The following is a 13663-nucleotide window of genomic DNA, read 5'->3' as shown; positions in this document are numbered from 1 at the left end:
TGGGACGTCGGCGCCGTGAGGTTACAGGGCTAACCCACTGCTCCACTGTGCTGCCCGCTACAGTGCAAAACTGGAGCAGAGTGAATTTTTAAGATCGTGGATGGGGTTCTGATTGAGCATGCTGCTTTGTCTAGGATGGTACTGAGCCCTGGGGTGTTGATGGAGCTGTACTTATCCAGGAAAATGGAGACTATACCATCAGTCTTCATCTGTGCCTTGCAGATGGAGGGGAAGACAAGCTTTTTAACATCTGATCTTGTCTTGTAGCTATGGTATTTACATGGTTGGTCCAGTTCAGTTTCTGATCAATCGTGACCGCCCCCTGGATATTGATGGTTGGAGATTCAGAAATGATGATGCTGCTGTATGTCTAGGACACTTGAATGGATGTATTTTGTTTGAGATGTTTATTGTCTGGAAGCATGAATGTTACTTGCTTGCCATTTATCAGCCCAGGCCTGAATGTTTTTCGGGTCCTAATGCATGTGGGTATGGACTGCTTCAGATTCTGAGGAGTCATGAATGGTACTGAGCATTGTAGTGCCACACAAAATGATGGGTGGAATCCTCAGTGTCCCCACAAAGTTTTGCAGTGGTCACCCCTACCAATATTTCATGGACAGATTCTTCTGTTACAGATTAACTGAGGAAGGTTGTTGTGGGTCAGGGTTTGGAGAACCCCAAAGTGTATCATGGAGTTCACCTGATCCGCAACTTTTACTTGATTGTGGTATGGGGAGCACACGGTCCACTTGACAGGTGTGGTACAGCAGAAATCGCAAAGTATTTTTTAAAGCAAAACAATGCTTATTCTATGAAATCAAGTTAACCTTTCTAAAACATACAGTGAACATCTTAGCAACCATCAATTCAAATACAACTCCCAAAGAATACAACACTAAGTAATCCTTAATACATTCCCAAACAACATTCAGAAGACAAAAGGCCCTTTTAACACAAAGATCAGGTTTAAATTCACTATTGAGAGCAGTTACCACTTTGAAAATCCCAAATGAACATTGATAAGCTTGCAAAGATTCATACACATCCTGCTGTGATTTCAGCTACTCCAAAACTAAAATGAAACCAAACCCACCCTGCAGCAAAAAGCCTAAAGCGAAAGTAAAAAGCTGATAGCCCAGATCCACCCACTATCTGACATCATTGCAGTAATAAATACCCATTACTTAAAGGTACTCTCACTCCAGATATTTATATACACACCCATTTATAAACACCCATTCCTTAAAGGCACTCTCACATGACAAGGTGAAGCGAAATACGTTTCTCTATTGCCTTGGTTCTCTCACACTTGCCATGTGCACAGTCTGTCAGGTATATTGTTCAGGATGCAGTCAGTGATGCTGCCCCTGAGCCGCAGTAGCTATGGACATTGAAATCCCCCATCCTGATTATATTCTGTGCTTACTCAGAATGACGTTCAACATAGAGGAGTCCTGATTTATTAGCTGAAGAGGGCAGCGTATTCCAGAGATTTCCCAGCCCATGCTTAATTTTGATACCTTGAGATTTTATGAAGTTTGCAGTCAATATTGAGGACTACCAGGGCCACTTCCTCGCAATTGTATTAACATATCCAGGAATGGTGATGGGGGATTTTAAGACATTGGCTTTCGTATATGATTCACTGACTATGACTCTGTCAGTCAGCTGCCTACTAGTCTTGTGCCAGCACTCCCAATTTTGGCACATTTCCCAAATGCTAGTGTAGCGAACTTTGGGTTGATTGGCAGAGTGTACTCACCATTTTTGGTATCTAGGTCAATGCTAATCGGAAGATGAGGTGCTGTTTCTCCATTTTATGTTGGGCTTTACTGGAAGAATTCAGCAGGCCAAAGGTGTTCTGCAAAGTGGTCACCCAGTCTGTTTGGTCTCTCCAATGTAGACTGCATTGGGAGCAGTAAACGCAAGAGACAAGATTGAAAGGGGCGCACATGAAGTGCTGCCTCACTTGAAAAGAATGTTTAGGTCCTTGGATGGTGAGGAGGGAGGAGGTAAAGGGGCAGGTATTACACCTTCTGAGACTGCATGGGAAGGTGCTGTGGGAAGAGGGTGAGGTTTTGGGTGTGGACCAGGGTATCCCGCAGGAAAGGGTCCCTGTGGAATGCTGACAGGGGGAGTGAGGAGAAGATGTGTTTGGTCGTGACATCATGCTGGAGTTGTCGGAACTGTCAGAGAATAATTGTTTGCATGTGGAAACTGGTGAGGCGAAAAGTGAGGACAAGGGGGACCCAATCCTGGTTCTGGGAGGGAGGAGAGAGGGTGAAGGCAGAGGTGCGGGAGATAGGTTGGACACGGTTGAGAGCACTGTCGACTATAATGGTGGGAAACCACGCTTCAGGAAGAATGAAGACATCAGCAGCACCGTTTTGGAAAGTGACATCATCGGAACAGATGAAACGGAGGCAAAGGAACTGGGAGAATGTAATGGAGTCCTTACAGGATGTGGGGTGTAAAGAGCTGTGGGCGAGGTAGCTATGGGATCAGTGGGGTTGTAATGGATACTAGTCTATCCCTAGAAATGGCAATATAAAGGTCAAGGAAGCAAAGTGTCAGAGATGGAACATCTGAAGGTGATACAGGTAATTATATTCTTTCTAGCTAGGTGAGCTCCAGTCATAGAATATTAAAGCTTTTCTACTTCTGCTATATCACTATGTCACATCTCTATTCCATCTTCAAAAGTACTACTGAAAGCATAGATTTTGTTTGTTGCACGATTCAGGCAACTGTAAAACCCAATGGTTTGACCGTGATGACCCATCAGTGAATGGTGATTATGAAGATCTTGCAAATCTCCGGAAAGAATATCCCGATCAGATCTGCGGTAACCCGACTGCCTGTGAAGTGGAGACAATAACTGGAATTTCCGCCTTAAATACCGAAGATAACATCCCTCAGTAAATAATGATTCCTTTCAGCTTATTTTGATACTGTCATCTTATTTCAAAGAATAGTTTTACCAATTACATTAACATACTTCCCTATTCTGAATTAAACAGGTGCAGTGTTTCTTCTGGATTTGCTTGTGTGAATGCAGAGCAAAAAGATGGAAAATGTGAAGATTACAGAATACGATTTACTTGTCCTGAATCTTTTTGTAAGTACTGGACATATATCATGATTGATTTATTGACTGCTAGTTACCAATTTGAAAGGTTTTTGCATTCAAAGCTAGAGTTTTGCTGTATGTTTAAAAGGCGCAAGGGCAACTAGCTCTGGGGAATAAATGCTGGCCTAGCCAGCGACGGCCACATTCCGTCAATGAATTTGAGAAAACAAGGTGATAATCTGGCGGCACGGTAACACATTGGTTAGTAGTTTGTCTTCATAGGGCCAAGGACCCGGATTCAATTATGGCCTTCGGTGACTGTGTGAAGTTTGTCATTTCTCCCTTTGTCTGTGCCGGTTTCCACCAGGTGCTCCGCTTTCTTCGCACAGTCCAAAAATGTGCAGATTAGGTGGCTTGGCCTGCTAAATTGCCCCTTAATGTCCAAAAAGGTGCAGATTAGGTGGAGTTATGGTCAAGGATTGTACGTAGATGGGGTGCTCTTTCAGAGGGTCAGTGCAGAATAGATGGGCCGAATAGTCCCCTTCAACACTGTAGGATTTATATCATTCCAGTATTGGTGTTGAATTGAACATGAGCAAAATATTGTGCACAAGGACTTTTGCTTTATAACAATGCATTGGTACCTTGAGCCACTGCATTATCAGCCAGTTCTAAGACATTTCCTTCTGTAACTGGCAAATGGGGATTTTCACAGTAACTTCATTGCAGTGTTAATGTAAGCCTACTTGTGACAATAATAAAGATTATTATTATGTCAAATTTCGGCTAGAAAACAGATGGACTGTCATTTCTTCAGCAATGCAAGCTGCAGCTAACTTGAGTACCTCTGATGTTAGCCGTGAATGTGAATCACTCCATTCCAAAAACAGCATTAAATTCCACTTAGGAATGAACACATCGGGCGGGATTCTCCATCTGCCACGCAGAAATCGGGAAAGGCGATTGGGCGGAGAATCGGTTCTGACACGAAAATCGTGGTGGCACCGAGTTCACGCCAAATCGCAATTCTCCAGTGACACAACAGCGACATCAATGCATTCAGTAATAATTAATAAAGTTTAGATGGGCCAAGGCCCCCTTCGCGTGCCCCCGCTCAAGAAGGACCTTCTTCACCCTCGGGGCTTTCCCGGCCCATATAAAACGCGAGATCGCTGCATTCATCTTCTTAAAAAAGCCTGAGGAATGAAAATTGGAAGACACTGAAACACAAACAGCAATCTCGGGAGGACTGTCATCTTCACAGTCTGTACCTTCCCTGCTAATGACAGCGGGAGCACGTCCCACCTACGGAAGTCCCCTTCATTTGCTCAACCTGCCCAAATTTAGTTTATGAAGCTGACCCCAGTCCCTTGCCACTTGAATCCCCAGGCACCTAAAACTCCCTCCCACCACTTTGAACGACATCTCTCTCAGTCCCCTCTCCTGCCCCCCTCCTGCATCGCAAAAACCTCACTCTTACCCATATTCAGTTTCTAACCTGAAAACCGACTAAATTCCTCCAATATCCCCATAATTCCTGCAATCCCCCCAATGGGTCTGTTATATAATAGAGCAAATTGTTCACATGGAGCAAGACCCTATGCTCCACCCCTCCCTCCTCCCTCACTATCCCCCGCCAAATGTTCGATGTTCGCAGTGCCATTGCGAAAGGTTCTATGGCCAGGGCAAACAGTAGCGGGGAGTGTGGAAACTCCTGTCCCATCCCCTAACACAGACTAAAATATTCTGATCGAGCCCGGTTTACCCTTACGTTCGCCATGGTGCCTGATTTAGCCTCACGTATGCAGCCCAGGGGGTGGGCAGCTGGTGGCTTCAGTGGCATGGTCACCCGGCCATGGTAGCCGGTATGGGTGCCGGCAGTTGGTGCAGATTGATGGTTCGCCCGCCTCCGGATGGGAGATGGGGGGGTGTGTTAGTGTGTGGGGCGGGGGTTGGTGCCAGGGGCACAGTGCTGCCTACTCACCTGGCCGCTCTGAGGAGCGCTATGGGCACTGCTGGCCCATAACACTGACCACCTCTGCAACCTACGCCCAGGCCCGGCTAACGGCGGCGGTTCAAAGCCTCTTTCCCACTCCGGGATACATCGTTGCCCGTCTCTCCTCCACGGGATCTAGCAGGATCTCCAGTTCCGCATCAGTGAACATAGAACACAGAACAGTACAGCACAGAACAGGCCCTTCGGCCCTCAATGTTGTGCCGAGCCATGATCACCCTACTCAAACCCACGTATCCACCCTATACCCGTAACCCAACAACCCCCCCCCCCCCCCCCCCCCCCCTTAACCTTACTTTTATTAGGACACTATGGGCAATTTAGCATGGCCAATCCACCTAACCCGCACATCTTTGGACTGTGGGAGGAAACCGGAGCACCCGGAGGAAACCCACGCACACAGGGGGAGGACCTCAGGGCCGTGTGTCTTGCTGCCATCTTGTTGACTGGGATGGTGTGTGGGAAGTGCAGTGTCTATTTGTGACTGCAGCTAGTCAGCCTCCTAAATGCCAATCACGGTCTCAGCGAATTCTGCGCCATTCCTCATTGGAATCAATGGTGTTTCACGTGGCGCCGGTGCGAGCCCATTAACTGTTGTTGAATCGGTCCAGGTGCAGCGCCAGTTTTGCTGTCGTAAAACTCCACAAATCCTGCCCCAGAGTCAATACTTCATCTCAGGAACAGAGAATCCAGCTGGTTATTCTTTCGTAGGGTACAGGAAGATATTTGATGCCAGGTCATTGATTTCATTCACTTTATTTAGTCTCCCCCAGCAATCAAAAGTTGAAATCAATAATTATGCTGTGCTATTAAATTTTACATTGGTCAATACTGCAGAAAGAGACCGATTGTCAATACTTTTTCTCTTTCTCTCTTTCTATTCTTCCTCAATTAAATCGAAACCTTCAATTCTATCTGAGCGATGTTACTCACAGTGAGTTTTTTGTTTGTTCCATAATTCAGGCAACTGCAAAACCGAGTGGTTTGACCGCGATAACCCATCAGGGAAAGGGGATTATGAAGATCTTGTGAATCTCCGGAAACAATACCCTGATCAGATCTGCAATAACCCGACTGCCTGTGAAGTGGAGACAACATCAGGAATGCCCGCCTCAAGCACAGGAGACAAAATCCCTGAGTAAATAACAATGTCTGCCATCCATCTTGACATCTTGACAGTGGCATGTTATTTTCAATCGTATGGATTGTTTATGTAACTATGTCACACATTCTGTATTAAACAGGTGCAACATTTCAACTGGATTTGTATGTGTGAATAAAGAACAACAAGATGAGAGCTGTGAAGATTACAGAATACGCTTTACCTGTCCTGAATATTTTTGTAAGTACTGGCCATTTGTAAACATTGATTTATTGATCGCACCTTTCAATTTGAAAGAAAAATGCTGAAGTTTTGTTGATGTTTAAATAAGATGGTTTCAGTCTCTTGGTAGATTGAATGGCATCAGTGAAATATTAAACATTGAGGATTTTATATTAGCAAAACTGTATATTAACATTTTAATTGAGCCACTGTTATGCAATTAAGGATAGCCAACAAGTGTTACCCACAGCGATGCTCAAATTCCATGAGTAAATATTAAAATTACAAAAGGACCCAAGACTCAGGGATTCTAATCAAAGTTACCTTACTGCAAGAGATATTGGGTGGGATTCTCGGTCGGCTGACACCGAAATCGGGAATGACAATTGGGCAGAGAATAGTCGTGAGAAATCTTTGCTGGCACCAGGAGCCCCCCAGAATGCCATGCTCCGGTGCCTTGACAGCAGTGTCAATGAGTTCTACTCTGCATGTACAGTAAACATCGTCTGCATATCATTAGCAGGACTTAGATCACATAATTTACAGTGCAGAAGGAGGCCTCTCGGCCCATCGAGTCTGCACCGGCTCTTGGAAAGAACACCCTACCCAGGGTCAACACCTCCACCCTATCCCCATAACCCAGTAACCCCACCCAACACTAAGGGCAATTTTGGACACTAAGGGCAATTTATCATGGCCAATCCACCTAACTTACACATCTTTGGACTGTGGGAGGAAACCGGAGCACCCGGAGGAAACCCACGCAGACACGGGGAGGATGTGCAGACTCCACACAGACAGTGACCCAAGCTGGAATCGAACCTGGGACCCTGGAGCTGTGAATCAATTATGCTATCCACAATGCTACCACGCCGCCCTGACTTGCCCAATATTTTCCGAGGCCGCCACAATGCTCCGCCTCCGCAGGGAGGAAATACCGAAAGCGAGGTTCACTTGTGGTCTTAAAAAATAGGAACCAGGCGCCGTGGCCGCTGAGGGAGAGTGAGGAGGTAAGACATGCAAAGGCATGACCGTCCTGCCACTGGCAGGGCTGGCTGGGAGGTCGGGAGGGCATGTCTACCAGGCGCAGAAGATGGGCTGTGGGTTCCGGGTGCCCCTCACCGGACCGGAGCACTCAGACACGGACCTCCATTACCGCGTCCTGCAATACAACCATCTTGCTGTGCACCCCAATGACCGGCCACCGTGGCCTGTGGCTGTGGAGAGTGACACCAACTATATGGGTGCCCCCACCCCACAAACCTACATTACACCGCACCAATCCCGCATCCCACCCTCCATCCCCGCATTTCACCCTCCACCCCACCAACCCTACACCCTCCTCACTCAACCGGCCGCTATCCGCCGGCAGAGTAGCATGCTGCCCACCCACAATAGCCCCTATAGGAGGGCATGCTGGAGGCGAAATAAAAATGTCAGGCCTCATCTGACGAGGAGGACAAGGATGAGGTCCAGGAGGATCTCGGTGTGAAGCTTGAGCTAGCATGGCAGGCCACCCAATGTGTGATCCAGGGTTGCCACACATGAGACAACGTCAGCACCTCCCAATTTACCAACTAGGGGGCCTGGCTACCGGCAGCCCTGCCACCCTGTCCCACCTCTTCTCTTCCCACCAACTTCATTCCCACCTCTTCTCTCCCCACCAACTTCCCACCATCCCCCTCCCACTCAGAATCCTCCTTCTCCTGAACCTCACACCCTTTCCCTCACGCCTTCTTGTTCTCTCTGTCCTATATTCCATCTTCCCCCTGCCACTTCCTCCCACTACCACAGCTCCTCTCTCCGAGCGTCATTTCAGCATCACGGTGTTGTCCCTGGGTTGACAGAATAAGCCGCCTTGTCCGTGGGATGCAGGATGATGACAACTTGCTGTGAGATGAGCTCTGTTCTAATCATTGTTTGACAAAGTCTGACTCCTGTATTGTAAATTGTAGTCCCAGTGTACAGGATGTTGAGAGTAGTGAGGTCAGGGATAGGGTTAAATGTTCGAAAGAGGGCACCGGCAAGCAGGACGCTGGTTTGAAGTGTGTCTACTTCAACGCCAGGAGCATCCGGAATAAAGTGGGTGAGCTTGCAGCATGGGTTGGTACCTGGGATCTCGATGTTGTGGCGATTTCGGAGACATGGGTAGAGCAGGGACAGGAATGGTTGTTGCAGGTTCCAGGATTTAGATGTCTCTGTAAGAACAGAGAAGATGGTAAAAGGGGGGGGGTGTGGCATTGTTAATCAAGGAAAGTATTACGGCGGTAGAAAGGACGCTTGAGGACTCGTCTACTGAGGTAGTATGGGCCGAGGTTAGGAACAGTAGAGGAGAGGTCACCCTGTTGGGAGTTGTCTATAGACCTCCGAATAGTTCCAGAGATGTAGAGGAAAGGATTGCAAAGATGATTCTCGACAGGAGCGAGAGTAACAGGGTAGTTGTTATGGGGGACTTTAACTTTCCAAATATTGACTGGAAATACTATAGTTCGAGTACTATAGATGGGTCAGTTTTTGTGCAGTGTGTGCAGGAGGGTTTTCTGACACAGTATGTAGACAGGCCAACAAGGGCCATTGGATTTGGTACTGGGTAATGAACCCGGCCAGGTGTTAGATTTAGATGTAGGTGAGCACTTTGGTGATAGTGATCACAACTCGGTTATGTTTACTTTAGCAATGGGCAGGGATAGGTATATACCGCAAGGCAAGAATTATAGCTGGGGGAAAGGTAATTATGATGCTATTCGGCAAGATTTAGGATGTATAGGATGGGGAAGGAAACTGCAGGGGATGGGTACAATCGAAATGTGGAGCTTTTTCAAGGAACAGCTACTACGTGTCCTTGATAAGTATGTACCTGTCAGGCAGGGAGGAAGTTGTCGAGCAAGGGAACCGTGGTTTACTAAGGAAGTTGAAGCACTTGTCAAGAGGAAGAAGAAGGCTTATGTTAGGATGAAACATGAAGGCTCAGTTAGGGCACTTGAGAGTTACAAGTTAGCCAGGAAGGACCTAAAGGGAGAGTTAAGAAGAGCGAGGAGAGGACACGAAAAGTCATTGGCGGATAGGATCAAGGAAAACCCTAAGGCTTTCTATAGATATATCAGGAACAAAAGAATGACTAGAGTAAGATTAGGGCCAATCAAGGATAGTAGTGGAAAGTTGTGTGTGGAATCAGAGGAGATAGGGGAAGCGTTAAATGGATATTTTTCGTCAGTGTTTACACTGGAGAAAGACAATGTTGTCGAGGAGAACACTCAGGTTCAGTCGACCAGGCTAGATGGAATTGAGGTTCAAAAGGAGGAGGTGTTAGCAATTTTGGAAAGTGTAAAAATAGATAAGTCCCCTGGGCCAGATGGGATTTATCCTAGGATTCTCTGGGAAGCCAGGGAGGAGATTGCAGAGCCTTTGTCCTTGATCTTGATGTCGTCTTTGTCGACAGGAATAGTGCCGGAAGACTGGAGGATAGCAAATGTTGTCCCCTTGTTCAAGAAGGGGAGTAGAGACAACCCTGGTAATTATAGACCTGTGAGCCTTACTTCGGTTGTGAGTAAAATGTTGGAAAAGGTTATAAGAGATAGGGTTTATAATCATCTTGAAAAGAACAAGTTGATCAGCGATAGTCAACACGATTTTGTGAAGGGTAGGTCATGCCTCACAAACCTTATTGAGTTTTTTGAGAAGGTGACCAAACAGGTGGATCAGGGTAAAGCTGTTGATGTGGTGTATATGGATTTCAGTAAGGCGTTTGATAAGGTTCCCTACGGTAGGCTATTGCAGAAAATAAGGAAGTATGGAATTGAAGGTGATTTAGCGGTTGGCTAGCTGAAAGAAGACAGAGGGTGGTGGTTGATGGCAAATGTTCATCCTGGAGTTCAGTTACTAGTGGTGTACCGCAAGGATCTGTTTTGGGGCCACTGCTGTTTGTCATTTTTATAAATGACCTGGAAGAGGGTGTAGAAGGATGGGTTAGTAAATTTGCAGATGACACGAAGGTCGGTGGAGTTGTGGATAGTGCTGAAGGATGTTATAGGATACAGAGGGACATAGATAAGCTGCAGAGCTGGGCTGAGAGGTGGCAGATGGAGTTTAATGCGGAAAAGTGTGAGGTGGTTCACTTTGGAAGGAGTAACAGGAATGCAGAGTACTGGGCTAATGGCAAGATTCTTGTTAGTGTAGATAAACAGAGAGATCTCGGCATCCAGGTACATAAATCCCTGAAAGTTGCCACCCAGGTTAATAGGGCTGTTAAGAAGGCATATGGTGTGCTAGCCTTTATAAGCAGGGGGATTGAATTTCGGAACCACAAGGTCATGCTGCAGCTGTACATAACTCTGGTGCGGCCGCACCTGGAGTACTGCGTGCAGTTCTGGTCACCACATTATAGGAAGGATGTGGAAGCTTTGGAAAGGGTTCAGAGGAGATTTACTAGGATGTTGCCTGGTATGGAGGGAAGGTCTTACGAGGAAAGGCTCAGGGAATTGAGGTTGTTTTCGTTAGAGGGGAGAAGGCTGAGAGGTGACTTAATAGAGACATATAAGATAGTCAGAGGGTTAGATGGGGTGGACAGTGAGAGTCTTTTTCCTCGGATGGTGATGACCAACACGAGGGGACATAGCTTTAAATTGAGGGGTGATAGATATAGGACAGATATCAGAGGCAGTTTCTTTACTCAGAGAGTAGTAGGGGTGTGGAACGCCCTGCCTGCAACAGTAGTAGACTCGCCAACTTTAAGGGCATTTAAGTGGTCACTGGATAGACATATGGATGAAAATGGAATAGTGTAGGTCAGATCGGCTTCAGATGGTTTCACAGGTCAGCACAACATCGAGGGCCGAAGGGCCTATACTGCGCTGTAGTGTTCTATGTTCTATGTTCCTGTGCTTATGATAACATATCACTATCCGCCCGGGTGATCCCTGCATGAGTGCTGGCAAATCCTTCTCACAGGCCTATATATTTTGGTGGGAGGATGGGGGAATTCCGGGAGATGGTGAATGGTTAGGGGTCACTCACTGGGGTTGCTGCTATACAAGGCAGGCTCACACTGCTGCCCCCGTGCCCTGCCACTTCTTGGTGAGGGTGTCACCATGTGGGACATTCATGCATCATGGGTGTCCTGTCCCACCACAGCCTCCACCGCCTCCCCCATCCCCTCCTCCCCTTACTCCCCCCCATCCCCTCACCCCATCCGCCACCTTTTCCACCCGCCAAATACACAATACCCAGCCCATTCTTCACACATGTCAAACAGAGGTCACACGCATGTCGGACTGGTGGTTCAGTGTTTCACGGTGATGATGTTCAATGGTGAAACATCATTGCCAACTTAAGTCTCATCAATCTTCCTTGATATTGTTTGGCCTACCTCTCCTTCTAGGTGTTACCCCAAACAGCACATTAGAAGTGGAGGCAGTCTTTCGGGTGTCCAAGGTGACGACGTGTCAGCCGATTCTGCTTCTGCCCATGAGATGTGCCAGTGCCGGGTGGAGGGCAGGATTCGGAATGGCTGAGGTGTTCTATAATCTCTCCTGTAGGAGATACCAGCACTGGCATCATCACTTCCTCCTTCCTAGGTGTGTTCGATGACATCTGGGCTACTCCATGGGATGGTGATGAAGCTGAAGTGAGCTCCAGACGCCACCATCACCTTGCACTGCCAGTCCTGGAGGCTCGCCCTAATCTGAACCATAGTCTCGATGTCTACAGCCATGGAGTGCTGAGACTGGGACACATCCCTCAGTGAGTGAGACATGTCCCACACAGCCTCAGACATGTTCCTCTGTGCCTGTGACATGTTCTTCTATGACAGCACTGGCCAATGCTCTCGATACCCTCATCCATGACCCTTTGAGAATGAGCCACACTCTGGAGCGCCGCAGTAATGTCGATGTGGGCCTGGAACATGTCTGTCGCGACTGGAGTCCCCTGTCCTGAGCCTCGGCCATCGACTGCACAGATTGCCCCAAGACTGGACGTCCTAACACATGGCTCTGACATCTTGCCCAGGACTCCACTGCAAACGCCACCCTTTCATTGTTGGCCTGGATGCCACACATTGTCGGCACCATCAAATGCATCTGAAGATGGCTGGACACCGTTGGGCAGTTGTTGACACCCCCACGTACAGCCATCCTTTTGACTGGAAAGACAGCCTATGGTGGGTGGAGCGCTTAAAAGCTGCTTCAGCCTGTCATGCTTTTTAATACAAATCCCGACTCCAGCAAATCATTCACTAGCGAGGCCAAGAATCGATGGGTTGTTTGCGGGCAATGTGCTGGCCTATTTACATCACCTGAATTTTAACTGCACAGTGCTGCCAGGGGGAGCACAAATTCCCCGCGATTCAGATCCAGCAGAATATCATCTCCCAAATGGAGAATCCTGCCTCTTTCTCATTGCTACTGTAATACATTCAACTGAAATTAGGCTGATTTACCTGACGCTACTTTCCAACTTTACACGTTAATTGGATGAGAAAGGTATTGTATAATCTCACTGCACCCCAGAGCATTTTCCAGCCAATTAAATACTTTTGCAATGCGGTTACGCTGTATTGTAGTCAATGTGGAGCGCCTAAAAAGTGTCAAAAGTAGTTTATGTACTACTCACAGTTAGGAAATGTAACAACGAAGCAACACTCCAAGTCCCAGCAGGACCAATCCTGACTTGCGGGCTCCTTCTTGTGTCGACTTTTACCTTGGGAAATTAACGAGCCCGCTGTTGGGGGCCACTGCCCCTCAGCGGGAGCACAAATTGCATGAGCCCCACGGTGAGATCAATTGGGCCATCCCCATGGGTTTTGTGGGGGTTATAACACTTTGAGAATACAGAAAACATACTAGCTATTTAGCATGGCCAATCCACCTAACCTGCACATCTTTGGACAGTTGGAGGAAACTGGAGCACCCGGAGGAAACCCACGCACACACGGGGAGGATGTGCAGACTCCGCACAGACAGTGACACAAGCTGGAATCGAACCTGGGGCCCTGGATCTGTGAAGCAATTGTGCTATCCACAATGCTACCGTGCGGATTATGATCCGGGACACTCTCTGGGAGCTGTTTGGAGGACTACTCCCACCTGTCCAGGTACCAGAACCGCATCTTGAGCATGCATGACCAATCTACGCGTTGATACGCAAGCTTCAATGTAATGAGTCTCAGCGGGTGTTTGGGCCCACCACATTGGTGCCATCGGCTACCTCGAAAATGGCTGAGATCTATGGGCGCTGCAAGATGTAACTATCATTG

At 47.5% G+C, this 13663-nt stretch overlaps 1 protein-coding gene across 3 annotated transcripts in view; it reads left to right on the top strand.

The window, feature by feature from the left end:
- Positions 1–13663, top strand: part of si:dkey-205h13.2 — a 367663-nt gene that overhangs the window by 117513 nt on the left and 236487 nt on the right. For all 3 annotated transcript variants that reach the window (XM_038773572.1, XM_038773573.1, XM_038773571.1), the window contains exons 13-16: positions 2747–2921; positions 3024–3121; positions 6051–6225; positions 6332–6429. In XM_038773572.1, the coding sequence (XP_038629500.1) occupies positions 2747–2921; positions 3024–3121; positions 6051–6225; positions 6332–6429 (546 nt within the window). The remainder of the gene's footprint in view (positions 1–2746; positions 2922–3023; positions 3122–6050; positions 6226–6331; positions 6430–13663) is intronic.

This window comes from Scyliorhinus canicula, chromosome 16 (genome assembly GCF_902713615.1).
Source record: "Scyliorhinus canicula chromosome 16, sScyCan1.1, whole genome shotgun sequence".
Lineage (NCBI taxonomy): Eukaryota > Metazoa > Chordata > Chondrichthyes > Carcharhiniformes > Scyliorhinidae > Scyliorhinus > Scyliorhinus canicula.
Note: the sequence above shows the minus strand (reverse complement) of the source record. Positions and strands in the feature narration are given on the sequence as shown.